The sequence below is a fragment of the Notothenia rossii genome, assembly GCF_949606895.1.
Source record: "Notothenia rossii genome assembly, chromosome: 1".
Lineage (NCBI taxonomy): Eukaryota > Metazoa > Chordata > Actinopteri > Perciformes > Nototheniidae > Notothenia > Notothenia rossii.
The window spans coordinates 67,184,171-67,207,462 of NC_136912.1; the positions used below are offsets into that span (position 1 = coordinate 67,184,171).

The 23,292-nt window shown below is 40.5% G+C and overlaps 1 protein-coding gene across 2 annotated transcripts in view; it reads left to right on the top strand.

Annotated features, from left to right (window-relative positions):
* The window catches only part of gorab (golgin, rab6-interacting), a 35,033-nt gene extending 13,775 nt beyond the window's left edge, over positions 1 to 21,258 (top strand). Inside the window, exons 1-5 of one of the 2 annotated variants that reach the window (XM_079676525.1) lie at positions 10,160 to 10,375; positions 10,519 to 10,825; positions 12,301 to 12,402; positions 12,510 to 12,650; positions 19,321 to 21,258. In XM_079676525.1, coding sequence (XP_079532651.1) covers positions 10,321 to 10,375; positions 10,519 to 10,825; positions 12,301 to 12,402; positions 12,510 to 12,650; positions 19,321 to 19,747 — 1,032 coding nt within the window. In that variant the 5' untranslated portion in view covers positions 10,160 to 10,320 and the 3' untranslated portion in view covers positions 19,748 to 21,258. Of the gene's footprint in view, positions 1 to 10,159; positions 10,376 to 10,518; positions 10,826 to 12,300; positions 12,403 to 12,509; positions 12,651 to 19,320 lie in introns of those variants that run through there. The other variant, XM_079676524.1, reaches the window with a different exon arrangement.
* The last annotated feature ends 2,034 nt before the right edge of the window (positions 21,259 to 23,292 follow it).

Genomic DNA, 23,292 nt, shown 5'->3' on the forward strand with positions numbered 1-23,292 from the left:
GGCTGTTTTAGAAAAAAATGTGAAAACGCAAAGGGGGGAAAAGCACTGTGACACATAAAATGCATCTTAAAATATATATTTGTTAGCGTGGAGGAGTCCTAATGAGTCAAAGTATGTGATTCAGTCAGTTCAGATGACATCAGCAGGAAAAGTGACTCTTCAAAAGAGAAAATATCTTACCATAACCTTTTGACATTTAAGGAGTTCGGGACTCACAGGATTCAGGTTAGGTTATATCAGGAGTATTTGATTGACATAAGTAATTAGTGAAGATTGTGTAGCTTTGGTGGGGACTATTGTGGAAATCAAAATGTTGTGTAGCGTTCGAGGTGCTTGATAATGACGACCATAGGAAAGAAAGTGGGCAGTCCTCCCCATGGCAACCCTTCATGTTTATGTTAAATGTGGGACTTTTAACAGTGCCGGGCTGTGATGTGGTGCTGTGGTAATCATGTCACTAACAGACAGAGACAGACACAGAGAGGGATAAGCTCTTTGAGAAATGATGAACACCAACAAACGCACTGATGAAAGCGTTTGGCCGCAGATTCAAACGGCTAATTTCATGAATACATTTAGACGGGCGTTAAGAAAAACTGCTGCGGTGGCGACAGCAGATACATTTATGGGGCTGTAACTCAAATTAGATAAACAAACGGCAGAAATCAAATTACTCGGCAGTCTATTGTGCTTGACTGTTGCTCCCTGTGAAGATGGCAAGAAGAGATTCTTTAAAGCTGTTCACACAAAGGGATCTGTGTGGACTTATTATTTTCTCTCATGATAAAATTAACCACATCAGTTCAGCAAATCCATCAATCCATCTAATCAATACTGTTTCACAAACAGTTCTGACCTCTGGGTCATGGTAGCTTTTTTCTGGACTGAATATCAGGCTGAATTCAGGATTTGACCTCCGCCTTGAGGTAATGTGTTTCGGTTTGTAGCAAATCACAGGTATAATTGTTTTCTCTTATGGAAATGGCCTTGGAGGTCAGTGATCTCCGACTGCCCTTCTAGGTCTTTTTCCTTTTTGTTCAGTCTGATATTTTATAGGAAATAGAGCGAAGCCTGCAATCTGGTTCAGGCAGTCAACTCGAGCACCCGTGATATGCCTTACTGCCTAAAACAACCAACCAAACATTCTCCGTAAACCTGGTACTCTATTTAAACTGCAAGACTCAAACTATATGCTAGTGTTAATAAACATTTAAAACACGAGTTGTCTGACTAAACTAAGCATAACACCAGAACTTATTGTGTTGGCGGCAATCCTGTTTTTTGTTGGATGTTCAAAAGTTTGAGCCAAGGACTGACATTAGACCAAACTGCACATTCCTAGCCTAAAAACCTCCTATAACTTCCTTTGAGTAGAACAACTTTAACACAAGGACATGTGAACAAAAACTCTAAATCCACATTCATTCTGCTGCCATGTTTGTTCTCTGAGCTTTGTCACAAGTGTTCTTGAGGGTTCCAACACTTACAGTAAAGACGATGAACTAATGTTGAATGTAGGCAAACCTCTCCAGTAATCACACATACTGTATCTAAAGAGCCTTTCTTACATGTGCCATGTCTTACAACGTGCCTGGTCCTGTGTGTTGTGTCCATGATATGCCAGTGTACCTTTTTGAATGTGTGCCAATCTCTATAACTGGTTCCCATGGTACCAGACCACCATGTTCCCACTCCCCCGCTATCAGCTGGTGGGTTGTGGTTTGATACTGCAGCTCAGGAATCTGTCACCCGGAGCAGAAAGCGTCAGGATGTTTAGAATCAGGCCACAAAATATGGAGGTGGTTTCTGAGGGGAATAGCTCGTAGACTCTCTGGATCTGATTAACTGTGTGTTTGTGGGAGGATGTCTTGATCACTGTGTGTGTGTGTGTGTGTGTGTGTGTGTGTGTGTGTGTGTGTGTGTGTGTGTGTGTGTGTGTGTGTGTGTGTGTGTGTGTGTGTGTGTGTGTGTGTGTGTGTGTGTGTGTGTGTGTGTGTGTGTGTGTGTGTGTGTGTGTGTGTGTGTGTGTGTGTGTGTGTGTGTGTGTGTGTGTGTGTGTGTGTGTGTGTGTGTGTGTGTGTGTGTGTGTGTGTGTGTGTGTGTGTGTGTGTGTGTCAGTTTACATCATAACCCTCCAGTTAACCATCCCCTTAGATACCCTTTCCTGTTTTATGTTCAGCAAGTAGCTCCTGTGGAAGACTCATTCAGTGTAAATATACTTTTATAAAATTACAATTAAAACTCTTGGTGGTTGTTAAAAGCCTATAAACATTTATGAACGACTTGAGAATAATGTACAGTATACAGTTTATTGAATGTAATTTCCACTCTGCTTCTTGTGTAGTGAGTAAATTACATTTCTAACTTTGCATTTCATTACATTTGCATGTCTTTGACAGATTGAGAATATTTTTCTAGAAGTAAGATATTGTTGGATCATAAAGATAACATGGGAAAGTAAGGGCATTTTTTGAAATTTAGGAATATATAGTAAACGTGGGGCCAAATTTAAAATTGAGAACATAGAGAGGGCATAGCGGGTTTTATTTTCGAAATGAAGGGTATTTATTCAAAATAAGGAACATTTTTGGAAAAAGTAAGAACATTGTTTTGAAGTGTGGACATTTTGGAAATTAAAGACCCTTTTGGAACATGTACATTTTAAGAAAAATAATGCTTTTATTTGGGGGAAAGTGAAAATATGTTGTCCAGTCCTCTTAGGTTAGAGGATGAATTGTGTGTGTGATGATGGGTGTGGTTTTGGTCATGGTGGTTTTAAGGGGGTTGAAAGTTCATTGGATCGGATTGTTTCTCATCATTTATTCAAAAATATTTAAACAAAGATAATTTTTACCAGAAATCAAAACAATCACATTAAAATTCCAACACATGTTTCACTGACAACACAGCATCAGGGATCTTTTAGCAACTGGCTGCTACTTTTAATGAAAGCTTGTTAACTGGAGTTCACTGGAATATACTGTGTGACCTTTTGGTTTCACCTCACATTTGTAATGTTTTAAATCTCCAATCCAGTGATCCTATTTACAGTCAGATTAATAAAAAAAAATCAAATTAGTGTTATGTTATTGTTTATGAAGAACATTAAAAGACCTAACAAAGGAAGGGCATAAATTAAAGTAATTATAACAGCTTTTTCTCTTTAGAACAATGAGTCATTATTGCTTTGCATATCCACAAACACGACACATACTTGGGTTTAATGTGATTAACTGAGCAGAGGCTCTGCATTTCTGTGTCATAAATCTCCTTACTCTGCTCTCAGCGGGAACTCCTTACCTCCAACACTGCCAAAAAAAGATCCAAATCCATGACTCCTGTTCTTTTTGTTCGCCTCCTAATGAAACCAGGTATCAAGGGTGTGGCAAATGAGCTGATTTAGAGCTTGTATACAGCTCAAAACTACCAGAAACTCAGTGGGGCGCCACTGCTCGCAATGCACCTATGCCAGAGGCTGCTAATAGGCATTCTCGCTCTGCCTCTCTCTCCTTGATTGGGACCAGATGTGTGTGTGTTACACTCTGGGAAATGGCTGAGATGAGAGACAGTAAGGGCCGCCAGAGCCACAATAAATCTGTGGAACGGCTAATGAATAAAACAACAGTGGATTAAATGCGCCATAGCTAAAAATAATTTGATTAAGAATCTGATTCGGCGGCCAAATTGTTGGAGGCCATGCTGCAGACAGCTGTGTCTTTATTTGAGCTCTGGTGTGTGAGGCCACATTTTCCCTAACGAGCTTCTACGAGACTTGGATCGAGGTCTTTTTATGGGGATTTCTGGGCAAAGCTCGGGGCCTAATGAATCAGTTGTCATCACGTGTGATTGCCTGTTTAAAAAAGTCCCAAACTTTCTGACGCTGTTTAGTCAGGTTCACCCAGGGTCAATCCAAAGTCAAAACACTCCCCTTCTGCAGCCAATAACCTGCCTTTATAAACAAGTGCCTCCAGCTCCCTGTCATTTTCATTAATCATGGATATTAGAGATGGTCTTTTGGGGCTCGATAACGGCCCCTACATTTGTACGGATATTGGCTTTTCTTCGGAGAGCAAGATAACAGCAATATGAATCTCATGTCTGAGCAACCCTGCCTCTGACAAAATGATTTTCCCGTAAAAAATAAAATACGTTCTTACGCTTCGAGGTAAACATATTTTCTCCCCAATTAGGCTCTGCGTTTTGTACACAAAACATCATGGTTTGGCAAAAAACAATTAGGAGTTTTCTAAGTCAGTTCTTAATGCAAGTCAAGGCTTTTGGATTTGGGTTGGGCACAAACAGCGTTCCCCTAAGAGTCCTGTGTTTTATTCGCCCATTCAACCCTTCAACCAAGCAGACTTTAGTAGACTATGATTACCAACATATTTGTGAAACAAATATAATCCTGGAGAGAATATGTTTCTCTCAAAAGGTCACTGACTGTGGTTTTATTGCATGGGAACAGATGTTTTAACAAGACTAGGCTAAACTGTGTGTTCAGTACAGAGCTAGATTCAAGATGTGAGTATCCTAGCTTAGCATAAAGACTAGAACCAGGGGGAAACAGCTAGCTTGACCCTGTGATATAACATTTAGAATAACTGCCTTGTGGTTGTATGCTCTATTCAATACCCCGATCACATTCTTTTCCTATTTTAACATTTAAAAAAGTGTCATATTTGCATATTAATTCACGAGTTATAATAACCAAACATTTAACGACTTGAATGAGGTTACTATGAAAATCAAGGTGTCCTCAAGAAGTTCCAAACATATGCTAGAAACCTTTTTCCAGAATCATACTCTGTTTAAAAAAACACAAATACAAAAACTCCACCTATAGGACATAACTGATGAGAAACAGAATCAGCTGGGTTTGATGCAGGAATGAGCCAGAGTTGTCAATTTGTAAGTGTGGTCAGGCTTCAGAAACTGCTCCATAAACCTCAAATGACTATTTCTATGGCTGTTCTATCACTAGGTCTCCAAAACCAATCAACAAAGTTGGACGATGGGATGCAAACAGTGACCCCCGGTGTGACAGTCAGACACTTTGACACAACCATTCATCCAAGCATACCTGCCTTAGACTCCCGGTCCCAGAACCTGAGAAACAGAGGTCATTTGCCTTACTCCAAGAGGTTGTTTTCGTACTGTGTACAGTTTGGCCTAGATATTGGATCATAAAACCTATTACTTGTGTGTCAGTGTTGACACACAAGATGCAGCTCGGAATTAAAGAAAAGGCAGTTTTGATCTACCTGCTTCCTGTGTTTGTCCAAGACTATGCTACGATAACTGAGATTGGATTGATACCCAAATTAATATATGTCATGTATTTCGTTTAAATACTTTTAAAGGCAGAGAAGCCCAAAGAGAGTTCATATTTGCATTTTGTTTAAGATTCCTAAATGAATGGTCTGAATGCCTCAGGCAGTCTCCTTATTTACATTTCTAGAACTTCCCTTGTGTCCTTTTGTTCTACTCCTGCCTTCCTCTCTCTTTGTCCGGGTGTCTGTAGCTGCTTGTACTTTTCATCTTAACACAAACTGACAGTCGACAGTCGACTCCACTCCTGACCTTCACCCGTCCGCCCTGCTCGCTGAAGCCTCAGTTCCCAGAACGAACCCGAACGTCTGGACGTCAGACTGATGAAGGGACTGTTGAAAAGCGCTGAAAACGTGAACGATGTCCATGAGCTCACTGGCTTGTATAAAAGAGCCCGCACACCAAACCGCCTGCCAGGGGAAACAGAGCTGGGAGGCAGGTGAGACAGGGAGGCATTGTTTGGGCCCCCTTACAGGTGAGACTCCTCACAGTCTGCAGCAACAGACCTCTCTTTAGATGGATCAGGGACACTCTCCAAGAACATTAAGAGGGCTTGGCGTGAAGTTGGCACCACACAGACTAAAAGCTCGGTCAGGAGGAAATGGTATTGATGGACTACTGGTGTTATTACAAGGTTTAATATGGCTTTAGCAAAATTAAGTGAGGAAATCTGTAATGTTGTAAATGTTTTTCCTCAGCAACACCAAGGGTCACATGTGACATTGTCTAAAATGTTTAAGTAATTTAAAGAAATAAAGTAGAATAAGTAAATAGGAAGGTCAATCAAGGTTGTTAAGTCCAATATCATCAAACAAAGCCAAAGACAAAACAGAACCACTGAAAGGGAGCAGATAAAACTGTGGATTTAATCCAAGTAGCACTTTCTTCTCCAGAGAAAACAGAGAGGGCAGAGAAATAAACAGTAAGATTGAAAAACAGACGCTGAGGGTGCGGAGATTGAGAGATAAAGGGAAACAGTGTGCATGATGTCAGGTCGCTGTTTTAGTGCTGCAAACTGGCTGCAGATGGCGGAACGAGAGGTCAGAGATGGAAATGAACAAATTCAGAGCAGCAGCTGAGCGGAGAGGAGGGGCTCTGACCGGGACGAGGGTCAGCGTCGAGCCGGCAGACAGATTTTTTAAACGGCAATTAGAAGTTCTTCCAGCTTCTAGCTCAGAGCCACGGCGACAGCCTGACCCCTAATCATCCTCAATTTCATTCAGGTTTGAGACGTGTCTCCTCGGATTGGCTGTTTATTTTTCACAGCGCTTCCTGTTTGATTGAGCACCACGGGCTGTATGTCTTTGTGGATAACAGGGAGGGCAAAGGTCAGGTGCATACTTACCACACATGTTAAATCATCCAGCACCACAAGCAGTCAATCTTCTTCAACGTATCTTAAATGTATCTCCGTTATTAACATTCCTAAAACAGCATAGGGCCATTTGTATTTGTATAGCCCTGCAATTTTTATTTTTTTTAACCTAAATGAAAGCTAGCAGATTTATCAACTGTAGCTGGTAGGCTAATTAGCTTAAACTGGTTGGTTCCCTTTATAGCAAAACCATGCAGTCTATCATGCTAAAAGACAGCAACATTACGTCTGGCCGTTGCCTCATTTGAGACCGTTAAGTTGCTTTTTTTGCAATTTGTGGTGATTCACCCAAAACAGACAATGCACCGACTATGTTAGTTGTAAGCTAGCTAGCTTGTGTGCCTGTCTGTTCAGTTTGTTGACTAAATGAAATGTGTACGTTTCTGTAATTGATTGATCATTTCTTGCCATTGGTTTTTAGCTCTGTTTCAAGTCTGCCCTTTGTGTTATCTTAAGACATTAAAGCTGCATCTCCTATACCTCAAAGTGCTGGGGAAAAGTCCTAATTTCATCTGTAACCCCAGAAAGAATAGCTAATAGGAGTATACTGCTTGTTCATAGAAGTTGCACTACAGCTCCATGTACCTCATGTTGACATGTTAAACTGCCAAAGCTTGGTGTGCTGTGTCTCTTTATAGTTGTTAAGGTAAGGGCTTTTCAATGGAGGGGATAGCCTTTGGGAAGAAAACATTACCATAGTTGCTGAATTCATCCCGAACTCATAGCTGACTTATTTCCTTCAGTTTAAACCTCGACATGCTTTGCTTTTTTCAAAGAACCAGATAATTACCTCAAGTAACAATAACTACTATAGTTTGTTTTTTTGGATTGAGTTTCCTTATTGTTTTTGTAAATGGAATACTATTTGCCATTGTAACATGTAATTGAGTTGATGCTTGAAGGTTTTACTCAATTAATCTCTCTGGTTCCTACCCAGGAAATACATTTTTAGTTAAACTAACCGTGAAACTTCAGATTTATGTCCAATGGCTGTGTAAGAGAGAGGAGGAACTTTCTCTGGTTCTTCGAAGACGCGTCTCGTCTATGGTCTCGACACACGTGGACGACAGATCTGACATGTTGAACTTCTGAACTGAGTGCAGCCATCATGGTAACCTACTTTTCTCCTATCAGTTCCACCCATTCCTACAGGGAATTTATACACTTCCCCCACCTCTAACCCTGATGTGCCTCCACAGGTCACCTCAATAATGAGCCATGTGGTCCCCTCTGGCGCTCACTAATCAGGGATCCAAGGCCGTCCCATCCTCGGCCCGCCGCCGCCGCTGCATCAACACACTCTGAACCCGGAGAGGTTGTCTCTCTGCCATCTGGCCTCCATGCCTGGCCCTGTCTCCACTCTGCCGGCGATTTATGCCCTCCTGAGGTGTTTTGCCTTTTAACTTGCACATAATTGGCCCCCAGATGCAGAAAAAGATGTGGAGGCCAGTTTTTATTAGTTGCCAAGCAGAGGTCATTGTTTTTGCATTGCTCCGACTCTTCAGCGCTGCCAAGGTTAAAAAGACATGCTTTATGTTGAACCAATTACTGAAAGAAATAAGGAGTCCATACAAAGTCATACATAAATGACAGTAATGCTGGAATTTAGAGCTGAATGAACCCAGTGTGTGATGATGTGTGCTAAATGACAGTGGTGAAGGAAGCAGTAAAAATCAAATCATATGAACTCAGCCCTTTTCTACAAAGTCCTGAAATACCTTCTGTCTTGTTTCATGTCCGTAGGCTCCACCTCCGTGACTTACTCACCAGACATGATACGTCTGCTGTTAATTTGTATGAGTTAATAGGCGATATTCACAAGAAAAGCACATGACATGGCAGGCATAAGAACCTTCAAAAGTCTGATTGAAAGTCAGACATCACTTTAAGGCGTAACCATACCAAGTAATAAATGGTGACCCCTAATGTAATATTGGGACTGATAATAGCAGACTGTTCTAACCACTGAAACATGGTACAAAGGCTATCGCTAAAACATGCAAGGTATTCAGGGAAAATATATTCTGTGTTTTGACTTGTAATGAGCCTTCAAGCTCATGAATCTATTCCTTAAACCATTCGACCTTAATGGATTGTTTTTCATCTTCTCTGCTGTTCCTCAAGTCAGCCTGATGCCCTGATTTTGTAGACTTGCTAGACATTTGGGAATTAAAAATTAACATATTAAAGTCAATTTGGATGGATAGATGGGTTAAGGTAAAAAGTATTTATAATGAAATATCTAAGGAGAAACCTTTCTGCTTAATTTATTGTTTTTGGTTGATTCTAGTTTATTTTCATATCTGTATACCAACCAGCTGATTCGCAAAAGGGGACGTAGTATAATAAACCACACTCTGCACACAGGGTGTGTGTAGCCCTCTTTTTGCCCTCCTTTGCAGTACAACCACTTAAATGTCATGCTGCTTTCACATGAAGCACTTCTTTAATTAACCTTTCACCCCTCTGACACACGGGCAGTCACTCTATAAGAAAAGAGCTAGACGGGGCAGTGGATGAGAAATTAAGCGGAAAATTGGCGGAAAATGAAATGAACACCATGAATTATGTGCAGCCTTTTTGCATCAGTATCTTTAGGAAATTAGTGTACTGATTAGGAAATTCCGAGGTTGGAATTTAATAAGTAACCTTATCATTCTACTTCACTACATCTCAGAGGGAAATATAGTAAATGTTACTTAACTTAAATTATCTGACAGCTTTAGTTACTTTTCAAATTAAGATGTTTGCAGACAAAACTGCTGCTATTCCTTTGAATATTTGTTATGATTGGAATTTATCTGTAATAATATTGAGGCTTGTGCTGTTGGTTGGACAAAACAAATATTATGAAGGCATTGCTTTCGGGTAATTGGGACACCATTTATCACTAGTTAACTGAAAATGATTGATAATTAATTGTTCAAAATGACTCCCATTTCAACCAATTACCAAAGTAACATATCTTACATTAATGCATGAGTATCCTAATAATAATAATCAAATGATATAACATAATAGTTACTATTAGTAACAGCAACAGGGTACATTTTTGTACTTTAAATACAACATTTTCATGATGACATACTTGTATTAAAGTAACATTCTCAATGAAGAACGTTTAGGTGAACTGTATGCTGTACTATTAGTATTATTATTAACCCAAAGCAAATAAATACCAATTGAATTTATTCAAGGGAACTTTTAAAGGAGATGTATGGAGCTAGTATGTAGTACACCATAAATATGCCCTTCGTATTATAATCTACAAAGTTACCTTTACGTCTTAAGGTGCATACAAAATCTAGAATAATATTTTATCTGTAATAAAGATTGTATATGATGATAGCAATGTGTATTGTTTTATTTAAATTCACATTACGCGAGTGTTTATTTTCTTTTTATTCAGGCGACATCTGTAACTTCAACCTCACGGGTCTTCTTTTGGGTCCTTAACGTGGCATTAATAAACAAATATGGCGGAGAGGTTTTGAGCTTCACAGTTTATCCGTCTTTTAGAAGTTTAAAATGACTATTTCAGGTCAATAAACTAAATATTTACTACATGCATAATTATTGCTGTATTACCTGCAGTACTTTAGGCGTGAAGCTGTAAAATGAGCGGCTGGGCCGGCTTTTCTGACGAGGAGTTACGGAAGATGCAGCCGAAAGGTTACATCTCTTCCTGCTAATTATAGCCTTGGAAGTTAGCTTCTGACTCTAGCTCCCCCACTTGTTGACATGTTTTGAAATAAAACCTTACATTAAGTCGAAATCGTTTTGTGTGACATTTTTTCTGCTGCATGTGTTTCCAGACGCGATGGCCGCTGCGGCTGCCCGGGGACGAAAGCCAGCTCTAGCCAACCGGAGTCGACAGCAGATACAGCGGGAGAATGCTCTTCAGATGGCCGCTCAAAAAAACGCGTCTCCTTGTCTCTCACCGGAGCAACAACTCACCAAACCGCCGCCAAGGGAAGAGCCTGAACCTCAGCCCACAGCCTCGGCAGCAGCAGCAGCTCCGGCTGTCAGACAGGGGGTGCTACCTAAACCAAGCGAAATAAAGCCGGCTCCAGAAGAGGAGATCCCGGCCGTCAAAGAGCTGGAGAAACAAGAGGTGGCACTGTTAGTATGTTTTCCTTATTGTACTTACTGCTGGGATTTCACTACATTTGGTTGACAATTTATTTTCCAGATAAAAGTTTTTCCATCCCTTTCCTGTCCAGTGAAAACCATTTATCTACAGATATGTTGCTTTTGAATGTTTGTGATTAAGTTATACTACTTCTTAAGCCTAATATACAAGTTAAAAAGCCTCTTGGATCAGCTGTAAATGCATTGTCACGAAGCTGAAAACAGGGCTGTTTTTCTAACCTTCGTTCCGGTGCAATCGGATAGCATTTAGCACTACATCGAGATTAAGATTAAACTAACTTCTTTTGGGAACACCCGCATATAGGTTACCTATGGAGTTAGCCAGATTTGTGTAAATTACTGTTCATGGTCATTTGAAAACAAATGCCGGTGTCGGACAGACACAAACACACGGAACACAGAGCTGAGCTGAGCAGAGCACATACACACACACACATCATGCGCCTTGGTGACTGGACATCTCCTTCATAAAACTAATAAAAGGGGGAGTAATCGGGCAGTTCGATGTGTGTAGAGGTGTGTGTGGTTAACACGTAGCAGCCTGCAGTCACTCTTAAGCTGTTCTGATGAAGGTAAACACAGAGAAGGCGGTGCGTAAAAAGGCACAGCTCTTTACCCGCCGGTGCTGCACTTCTCAGAGGCGGAGTTACACGTCCCGCTGCCTCCTGATGCTGCAGCCATTTCATGAAGTGAAGGAGGTTTTCCTTCTATAAAACAGCTGCGGGCAGCAGATACCGTGAGGTCCCGGACATGAATTCATAGATCAAGGCAGACTGGTTTACTCCTGTTTTGCCAATCCGGTGCTTAAACAAATAGCTCTACACCCCTGGCCGACATGTCCCTAAAATGAAGTCCGAGTTTGAAATATATCTCAAATAATGTATGCACTGCCATTTCCCCACATTAACATAACAGTCTGCATCAAACGGTTGTCTCCTGTGCGCTCCTCTTCCTACTTGGCGCACCGGTAACTTTCTCATGCGCACAAGAAGCTGAGACCTTAGGCTGAGCTGCCGAATCCCTCGGAACATCATAAAAGCCATTTTCAACGGTTTTCTGGTGAAAGTTTAACTAGGCTACTGGATGAAATAATATGACTGGTGCAAAAATTATAAAATATTTTTATATATTTATAATTCTGCAAATATTACGATAAACTCACAGCTATTTCGCGGCCCGGCAGTAACACCTGGGGTGACCGGGGGTTGGGAACCCCTGCTTTAAACTTTTATGTATCTACGTTATTTTTGAATAACCACCAAACCTTTCTGTTGGATTCGAGGCAACTTTTATTTACTTTGCATCAAGCTGCCTTTGCATACTTGTTTTGAACTATTTCTGCCATAGGAGACCCAAACCTCCTTTCATGCTGTGGATTTAGTTTTTGTTGGGCATTTAAAAAATATTAATGCATTTGGTGTGTTCATTTCTCTGTTTGATTACAGACGGGAACAAACACGTCTGGAGCATCTGCAGCAAGAGCAAAAGCTAATCGAAGAGAGGAATAAGCGCAAGAAAGCTCTGCTGACAAAAACTATTGCTGAGAAGTAAGTCTGGATATCTTGTGGCACTGTAGTGTGCAACCTGTTTTCATGAAAGTAAGCCCAACATTAAGGCCAAATGAAGAAATATAAGAGTTTTGTATCTTCCACAGGTCCAAACAAACTCAGGCAGAGGCTGTGAAGCTGAAGAGGATCCAGAAGGAGCTCCAGGCCCTCGATGACATGGTGTCCAATGATATCGGCATCCTAAGAAGCCGGATAGAACAGGCCAGCTGGGAGTTCTCCGGTGCCAGGTAGAGAGACATCTTGTGATAATAACCAACTCTAGAAACTAAGCTAAGGTTGTGCACATGACAACAGCTACAGACTCAGGATCAGGAATCCAAATCAGAAAAATCCCCCAAATCTTCCCTGGCTGTAAGCTCTTATAGAGTCGTGAAGGAATGAGTCATAACACCTCGAATTGAGTTGGCATATGTCGTTAAGATGCCTGAAATAAGTTCTGTAGTTAATACAAGATCAATAGATTTTCACATGTTCTATGACATACAATGCGTCAGTAAATACCCCACTCATGAATGTCCAAAGCTTCTATGTAGGATCATAACAGTGATAACTGCTTACAATTGACCAAATGAGACTACTAAACGTCATCACAATGAACACTAGTCCGCCTTTAGTTTAGCAGCGGTGACGCAAAATGACATGAGTGATGGAGTTTGTTTATAGCCTCATGTTAGCATTTTTGTTTCTGCTGATTGCATTTAGGTTTAAAAAAAGAAGGCAGTGGTGTTAATATGTGGAGATTATCCTGCTGAAGAAAACATGCAAGTATCATAAATGTTCTGCCATTCTGCCACGGATGTTATTTTTTTATAATTTTCTGAAATCTCTACTTTACTAATTTACTGAAATGGCCCTTGCAATGGTAACTACAAAAATATATAGTCACTGCAACACTTCATACAAGCCCTTATTTAAGTGTTAGAGAGATTTAGACCCCGTTTACACGAGGACGAAGCGGGTTGTATACGCATAGTTTCTCTTGCATATAGCCCTTTCGTTTACACGAGGTCGTAACAAAACGATAGAAACGGACCCCGCAAAAAATAATGGGTCCCAAGGTGGATAGATCTGCAAACGGAACACTCTGGGGAGGCAAACGGCTCCGTGTCTACGCCTCTATACGATCATTTTCTGATAACGATGAAATAGCCCGGTCTCCCTCTCCCCACGTCTCCCTCTCCCCACGTCTCCTGCTCAGAGATCAGCTGATGAGCTGTCAGAAGAGGGGGAGGAAAAGAGAGGCTCCGTTTATTATTCTCATATTATTATTATTATATAGATTCGTTTTTTTTATTATTGAGCTTTTTTTTTTTTAAAGCTCAATAAATATCAAAGAACCGGCACTTTTCTAATTTTGTCCGGAAGATTTAAACTTTAACGGACATGTTGACCGGCGTAAAAAAAATGTTAACGGAAACTCTGCCGCACGGTTCCCTCGTCCCTTGGAAGAGGCGGAGAGGTGGGTGTTTTTCATCTGCTGGTGGACAACTGGTGAGATTTATAGTAGGAGCACACGCCGTCCACCGCGGAGAATAAACAGAATGGCAACCATGCTCCGGGGTCTTCTTCGCTGCTGTTGGTGTATTTTGTGGCGGCAGCAGCGCCACTTATAGACCCAGCATATGTACTACAGCGTTTCCAGCTGTCTCGTGTGAACGGACACGTTAAATGAATCGAATGAATGTGAACGGAAGACTTTTTTGAAAAGGCATACGGTGAATAAACGTTCCCGTGTAAATGGGGTCTTAGAAACAGGTATCTATCAAACTTCTTTAGTGTTTCAATTTGAGCCAAGAAAAGGGGGCAGCTCTATATGTAAAGTACTTACAATCCCAATGGCCCATTCACACTGTGATAGTGGCGCTCTTGCAGAATCATTGCATGTTAATTAGATGAGTCTCATAAAATGTTACCTTCTTTTTGTGGATGTCAAACGTTGGGGCAAATGGCTGGATTAATGTAGCACAGTATGGAGAATAAAATGCAGACAGACACATCATCAACTCACAATATTAATCTGCTGTCATATTTAAAAACATGTTTAAATGTGCTCAAAACCTCAGATTCAAAACAACCGGCCCTGAATGCAACAAACTGTGTGTATTCTGCATGATTTCAGGTTGTACTCTGATTGCTTGGGAGCTGCTGCAAAATTTTGAAGCAAGCTGTCTTTAGTCTGTAACGCTCTAAATCAATTGGTTCACATGTCTGTTATGACCTGACTCAAAAGGCCACAACAAAGTGGGAGGCACACCATATCAATGGTTAATAAAAATATGTTTATTTAAGCAACCAATTCAAATTAATTAAAGTGCAAAGTAAGTAAAGCATGAGGTGTGGACGTCAGTGGTATCAGTAGTGTAAATGCAGGGTAAGGGTTGCATGGACATGTATGTGTGAGGGTGTTGCGTCACCAACACAGGGCACCCAGTTACGCACCAGCAAGTCCCCCTGAACAAAGTAACCCTGGGCTATAGCCGCTTTTACACCAAGTACTTTGCCGTACTTAGTTCCCAGCACTTAGTACCCCCATGGAACGAAAGAGCAGATCGCGTTCACACCGGAATAAGTCCCTGAGGGAAGATTACGCAAATGAAGCCGCTGACGCCACTTCTTCTTCTTCTTCTGCTTTGGGTTTACTGGCAGGCCGCAAACAACTTCACGGCGTATACCCGAAGTCCCCGGAGTTGGGGACTGGCTTCAGTAGAAGCTGCTGGGACTCCCAACTGCTTCTACTGAAGCCTTCCGAGTAAATCGCCAGAACGCCGACACCTCCTCATCTCCACCGCTACCATGTTTTTTTTTGTATTGCCATAAGTTAGTCTATCTCCATTTGTGCGCTTGGCTAATGCTAATGCTAATGCCAGCAAATACTATTGCATCCACTAATGCTGTGATAAGACACACTTTTTTGCCAAATATCAGCATTTTCTTTCTTTTCATTTTTTTGCACAGATTGCAAAGTATAACTTATTGTTCTAGCAAAGGGATTGCACAATTGTGTTATGTATTATTATTTTTTACCACACAGACTTATGGAGCATTGTTTTATTATCACTGTTCTAGCAAAGTGATGGTTTGTTTTTTTGAAAGGAATGCTCACGTTCATATTGATGTATTTGAATAAAGGTTAACTTGGCCCATTACGTGACTATTTGTGTTTGGGGGGGCCCGACTTTCTTTTTTCTCCAAAGGGGGGGCCTGACAGAAAAAGTTTGAGAACCACTGATTTAAGCAAACAATTCAAATTAACCTAATTAATTAAAGTGCAAAGTAAGTAAAGCATGAGGTGTGGACGTCAGTGGTATCCGTAGTGTAAATGCAGGGTGAGGGTTGCATGGACATGTACAGGACTGTCTCAGAAAATTAGAATATTGTGATAAAGTTCTTTATTTTCTGTAATGCAATTTAAAAAAACAAAAATGTCATACATTCTGGATTCATTACAAATCAACTGAAATATTGCAAGCCTTTTATTATTTTAATATTGCTGATTATGGCATACAGCTTAAGAAAACTCAAAAATCCTATCTCAAAAAATTTGAATAGTTCCTCAGACCAAGTAAAAAAAAAAAGATTTATAACAGCAAAACACAATCAAACATTTGAAAATGTCCATTAATGCACTAATGTACTTGGTTGGGAATCCTTTTGCACGGATTACTGCATCAATGCGGCGTGGCATGGAGGCAATCAGCCTGTGGCATTGCTGAGGTGTTATGGATGCCCAGGATGCTTCAATAACGGCCTTTAGCTCATTAGCATTGTTGGGTCTGGTGTCTTTCAGCTTCTTCTTCACAATACCCCACATATTCTCTATGGGGTTCAGGTCAGGGGAATTTGCAGGCCAATCGAGGACAGTAATGCCATGGTCAGTACACCAGTTACTGGTGGTTTTGGCACTGTGGGCAGGTGCCAGATCATGCTGGAAAATGAATTCCTCATCTCCATAGAGCTTTTCAGCAGACGGAAGCATGTAGTGCTCTAAAATCTCTTGGTACACAGCTGCATTTAATCTGGGCTTGATGAAACACAGTGGACCAACACCAGCAGCTGACATGGCTCCCCAAACCATCGCTGACTGTGGGAACTTCACACTGGATTTCAAGCAACTTGGATTTTGCTCCTCTCCAGCCTTTCTCCAGACTCTGGCGCCTTGACTTCCAAATGAAATACAAAACTTGCTTTCGTCTGAAAAGAGGACTTTGGACCACTGTGCAACTGTCCAGTGCTTCTTTTCCTTAGCCCAAGTCAGACGCCTCTTCCGTTGTCTTGAGTTCAGAAGTGGCTTGACCATGGGAATACGGCTATTGTAGCCCATTTCCCGGACACGTCTGTGAACAGTGACTTTTGATACCTGGACTCCAGCTTCAGTCCACTGTCTTTGAAGCTCCCCCAAATTCTGGAAGCGACTCTTCTTCACAATGCTGTTAAGGCTGCGGTCATCTCTCTTGGTTGTGCAGCGTTTCCTGCCACATTTCCCCCTTCCAACAGACTTTTTGTGGATGTGCTTTGAAACTGCACTCTGTGAACAGCTTGCTCTTTGAGAAATTTCTTTTTGTGTCTTACCCTCCTGATGGAGGGTGTCAATGACGGTCCTCTGGACAGCAGTCAGATCAGCAGTCTTCCCCATACTTGTGATTTAGTTTACTGAACCAAGCTGAGTGTTTTTCAAGGCTCAGGAAACCCTTGCAGGTGTTTCGAGTTAATTAGACGATTCAAGTGATTCGTTGAACACCCTACTAGTATACTTTTTCATGATATTCTAATATTTAGAGATAGGATATTTGAGTTTTCTTAAGCTGTATGCCATAATCAGCAATATTAAAATAATAAAAGGCTTGCAATATTTCAGTTGATTTGTAATGAATCCAGAATGTATGACATTTTTGTTTTTTTAATTGCATTACAGAAAATAAAGAACTTTATCACAATATTCTAATTTTCTGAGACAGTCCTGTATGTGTGAGGGTGTTGAGGTGCACAAAGTAAAGCAACTCAAGTAACTCATAGCATACTCAACAGAACCGGGTAGGACAAATACCTGTAGGACAAAAGCAGAGAGAAGACAGAGAGGAGCAGAGAGACTTTAAGGAGCTGCAGGGCACCAGACCCAGGTGCCCTGCGTTACTGCAATCAAGGCTGGACACAGCACAGCCACACCCTCTCCAGATGAACCCACAAGGGCATCACATGTCTCATAGTGACACCTAGGACCAGTGTTTTGGATACATAATCAAAGCTTTCACTGTGTTTCTCTCTCTATTCTGAACGCTCCTCAAGGACAGACCAGCATCACAGAGTGTAGGCTTAAGTAGTCGTAAAGAGAGCTGACACCCTGCCACTGTTGAATTTAATTTGCAAACTTTTATTGAGGAAGCGACAACTCTACTTATTAAGTTTACTTCAACATGATGAAACTTTTGGGGTTTGCTAAAACACACTTCAACATGTGGACAGATGAGATGTCATTCAACTGCCACCAAGTTCTCAGGATTTGTTTTCTTCTAAACACCATATTTTACAGAGATTTGAATTTGAAAAATTAGCATATAATAAATTGGACTTCCACTGTTAATGCTGCCCCCTGCAGATGGATTCCAGTATTCCTGTATTCTTCCAACGATTGTTATCCACATGTTCTCAAACACTGAAAAACAGCAGACTGATCCGATGATCTCGAGAGCCAACACACAGAGACTAATGAAACAGGATTAGAACTAAAACCCTGAATAAAAAGCTAAATGTAACCAACATAATTAGTTATTTATTTTACTCTTGATCAGTGCGGCCTAAAAACTTTCGCTGCAGTCACAGAATGTGTAAAGTGTGATTCAAATATTGTTTGTTTTTTCTTCCAGCAATTACCCAGAGCCGCTTTGTTTGACCTTGTAGCTGTGATTTCCTCATTCAGTCTCTTGTGTAGCCAGATTAGCTCAAAGTCATGAAACGCTCTTCATTACGGATGTTTGTATAATGGGAAGAGGACCTGACCTTCACACGGTCATCTCACTGGACTGTGTTATGATTATGTTGATACAATCAATTGTGTAGATTTCGCTGAGGCACAACATAAACCCCCCCTCCGAGGAGAAATGTTTGACATCATCTGTTTAGTTACTGCAGCGTGTCCAAACTGCATGTGACGTCCTGTTTCTCGCAATTAAATTGTTTCTGCATTCAGAGATCGTTGGAGGAATGATGGGGGTTGTGCCAATACAATACCAGAGACTCAAAACTATAAATATCTTCTCTACATAACATATTTTGACATTTCATAAAACAAAAGGCTCTCAAATGTTAGAATTGGACAATTCTGGATCTGATCATTCCAACTAGGTTGCTTAACACATCAATACAAACATTCAATCTTATACTTCAAAGAATATTGTTTGAAGCTGATGAGCTGTTTCTACAACAAACAGTCCAAAATGTAAATATATATTCAATGTGAAAAGGGATCTAAAACAGAAGAAAGAAATCGGACAAGAAGCTGGAACCAAAGTATACTAGACATTTTGTTTCATGTTCAAACTAATTGGTTAAATTATCATATCAGCACAGCACCAAATTCTCAACAAAAAAATCCCAACACTACTTAGCCATGTCCTTAATATGTTTGCTGAATATTTTCTCTCAAAAATATAGGAATCCTCGCTTTATTTCTGTCCATCTTTTACACTCACGTGGTTAAGTTTTCACATAAAGAAAGCATTAAGAGGAATATGTGACATGAGTACTGAACAACTGAAGCTCCTCTCAGGGATTGATAAAAGTCTTACATTGTACATTTTGATTCATTATATGGAAAAGATAAATATGATGGACAATGCATCATTTAAATAAAAAGTTGTGCAGCCTTGTTCTATTTAACATTTCCTTTCCATTGTCCCTCAGAAAGCGCTATGAGAAGGCGGAGGTGGAGTACGTGCAGAGCAAGCTGGACCTGCACAAGAAGACGGAGGTGAAGGAGCAGCTGACGGAGCACCTCTGCGCCATCATCCAGCAGAACGAGCTGCGCAAGGCCCACAAGCTGGAGGAGCTGATGCAGCAGCTGCACCTGCAGACCACCGAGGAAGAGCTGGAGAAGCAGAGAGAAGAGGAGAGAGGAGGCCGTGTGGAGACGCAGAAACAAGAAAACGGCTCGCTGGAGAAACAGGAGGGAACAGTGCAATCGAGTGAGGACTGTAAACCCACAGAGGATGAGGAGGAGAAGGGAGGTGACGTCCAGCAGGAGCACCACCCGATGACTGAACCACCAAAGACCGAACAAGACTGTAAAAAACTGGAAAACGGTTTTCAGAGTGAAATTGTGGCCTCTTGATGCCAAAAAGACAGAAGATAGTGGGACTATTGCACAAACTGCACTGTGGGCATTCATTTAAAACACTAATACTACCACTTTGTCCACTGTATGTGGAAAGCAATGATGTATCATCCAGACCAACATTTCTCCCAAAAATGACACTTTTACGCTACTAAATATTTGTGCGAAATACGTTTTGGCTCCCCATAGGGAGGAGCTCGGGTGAATGGAAGGGGGTTTCTGTCCTGCATCCATTGTCTTTATTTTATATTATTATTTTGGTTTTTACATTTTGAAAAATTAAGCACATCCTTTTTCAGTTATTCACTAAGATGACATTTTTATAGCAGCTTCACGTTTTGTCATATTTATCCCATATGGGCTAAAACACTGAATCAGCAATAACAGATACTGTGGGCAGTCTTGCACGTCCATCAAAAGGCTTTTGTTGTTGCAGATTAGCAGCGTTTTACTACATCAAACAGCTGCTCAGGTTAATAATCATGTGATGTTTTGATCATATAGTTATGTTTTTAGTCGGCGTCTAATGGATTAGTTTGACAGAAAAATATTTGCCAATTATTTTAATAATTGTAAAAATGGCAGAAACAACTATTGCGTACCAATTATTGAGATGTCCTGCTTTTCTTTTATTTATATCATATTTATGTGAATAGTTTTGGGTTTTGGATTGACGGAACAAGACATTTAAAGACCTTTGAGGAACTGGGATAGATATTCTTCATCATTTTCTGACATTTTATTTACCAAACTAATAATCAGAAGTTGTTTACGCCTATTTCTTTCATGGCTTGTATGTAGGCAACACTTGGCGAATGTGGACATCTTTTGTCGGGTAAATGATAGAACATTTTCAAAGGGCTCTCAGTGTGTGTACCTGCAGGGCCAGACAGAATCATATTCAGCTGCTGAGTAATTTGGAGTATCTTTCAACCATTATCCTCAATCGGTTTGCTTTTTATGTCTTCCAAAGGAAAGAAATCTCTTCTTCTAAACATGTGGTTTTACATCACATGTGAATCATCTCTGTGAGCACAGGTTGTACTCCCAAGTTCTTGGTCGTTGTGGGCGACAGTGAAAGATGGGTCCCGTTTACTTCCTGGAGAGTCTCAGTTTCACGCCGATGGGAAGGAGGTATGAATCCATTTTTATTCCAAACATAAACCCTTCTGTCTCATGTGTTGTAGATGAACATGTTAGGCCGGCGCGGGCTCGTGTTTCACAAAGCTAATTCTGCTCTTGTCAGTGCAGTGGAGGAGCAGCGGGCCTCCTGAAGGGTAAGATGATATCTGCTAATGTATGTACAGATGCTTTCAGCTGCATGGGATTATGCAGTTTACTTTCTCTGGCTGCACAATGTGTCGAAAATAATATATATGATTATAATCTGATGTTAAACTTCAAATATGTGGGCCTGAGCGCCTGATTGTAAGCATCTAAAGTGATTTAAATGGGGTAAATATTTAAAAAAGGTGATATTTTACTAAAATAAATTCTTTAAAAAAGTGTGTTTTTCTTGTATTTTGTGCTCATTTTAGATAATGACTTATCAGGACTGAAGCTCCTGGAAGGAATTTAACACAGGGAGCACTTTGGGACTCTCATCGCTTTTGCAAGTGGTTTTTGAAAGTGCAGTAAGTGTTTCTGTAAAGCGCTTTGAGATTTTACAGCGCTCCGGTCACATCTGGCCGTCTGAAGGGAGAGGCAGTAAAAGCAGCCTTTTTAATTAGTCGGGAGGTAGAAGCTCGGAGAGGGAGAGTGACCACCGTCCTGTCTGTCCCAGACCCAAGGTCAACGTTTGAAGTCCCCCACAGCAGATTTAGGATCAGTTTCGGCCAAATTATAATCAGATAAATAGGACTGAATTATGTCATACCAAAACACATTGTTGGAATGTAATGAAATAGATTTACTTGGTCAATTTTGAGTTACTTTAGTGTTTCCTACACATCTTCTCCAGATCTACTTGCAGATTTAAACTCTTCTCAATAATGATGATGCTTTAATGTCCTGATGCTAGCAGCAATACATCCTTACCAAGAGATTGAAGTCCTCAATTTAAGCTACTTGTTTTAAACATTGTTTCTCTTAATTTTTTTCATGAAAAGCAAGTTATAGTCTTTTCATTACTTCATAAAGTTGGATTCCATCAGTAATACACATTTTAAAATGCCTCTTGATGCATCAATAATAATAATAAAAAAAAAAAGAGAGAATAGAATTCATAAAGCGAAACAAAGAATAAAAACGTTTTATGCACAATGGCCCTTTTCAGAATGTTAACTGCTCTGCTGTTGAACATTTTGATGTATGTGTTTAATTAGTAGATGTAGAAAAGCAACACAATAGAAGCTTCTTTACATTTTCACATGATCCTATACCCACTGCTTCGTTTTAAAATGGGAATAATGATAATTGTCAGAACTCCTTTGAGGGGGGCCCCTTGAAAAGAAAGTGTGCTCTGGATTATGACAAGAGAAAAATGAGAAAATACAGGCTGCTGAGATTAGGGCATCCAGCCGGGCTCCAAACTGCAGAAATGGCTTATAGAAGTACATTTCCATTGGGGAGAAGTGTGTTTCTGTGCGTGTGTGTGTGTTGGGCCGGACTTCAGAGAGCGGAGGGTTTATAAAGTAAAGTGTGATTTATGTGGCGCTGGCGTCCCCCGACAGGTCGAGAGAGACTCTGAAACCCGAGAAGTTCTAGAGCCATAGAAAAAAAAAAACCCAAATCAAGTTTTCCTGAAAACCTCAACCATCTGGAGCCTTCACCTTTATATCAACTGAACTCTGAACCCACTGTCGGTACAGCCATGAAGACGCAGAAACACAGTGACAATAAATACTGTAAGGAGGCGGCCCACTATCGGAAAGTAGTCCCATGCCCCTCTTTTATTTGTTATGGCAATCAACACAATCTACATTTAGCTGCTCTATTATTAACTTTCTAATTTCTACGTTTGATTTAAACTTTCACTGTTGTAGCCGAATTTAGGATACATCCCATAAAAACCCATCGATGTTGTCAATATAGATTATTTTTGCGCAATGATATGAAAATTAGACTAAGTAAAAATAGAGGAAGTTTAACCTAATTTGGCTTAATGACACGGCTACTTAAATATATAATTGGAACAAATTCGATACATATGCGAATTTATGTGTATTATGAGAGGAAAACAAACTAAAATATATATCAATAATTAAGAAAAATGTGTGGTTTGGACAATATTTGTTAATTACTTCATATTTAAAATGAACCACACCTTAACCTAACGAATAAACGAACCAAACCCTCAAATAAATGAACCCACTAATGAACTGATTGTGTATTTTGGTTAAATGTTTGCGGTGTTAAACGTTTTTTTTTCGCGGGCTTTGGGGTTTTGTAATAATGAGAGGGAGTTCGGCTGAATTAATTTCACACGGCCTTGCTGTGTAAACCCTCCGTGTTATTTTAATCAGGAGCAGATTGGCTGTTTTATGTCGGGACGCCACAGACCGTTTACAGTTTCAGCAGGGCAGCGCGAGCCGCCTGCAACA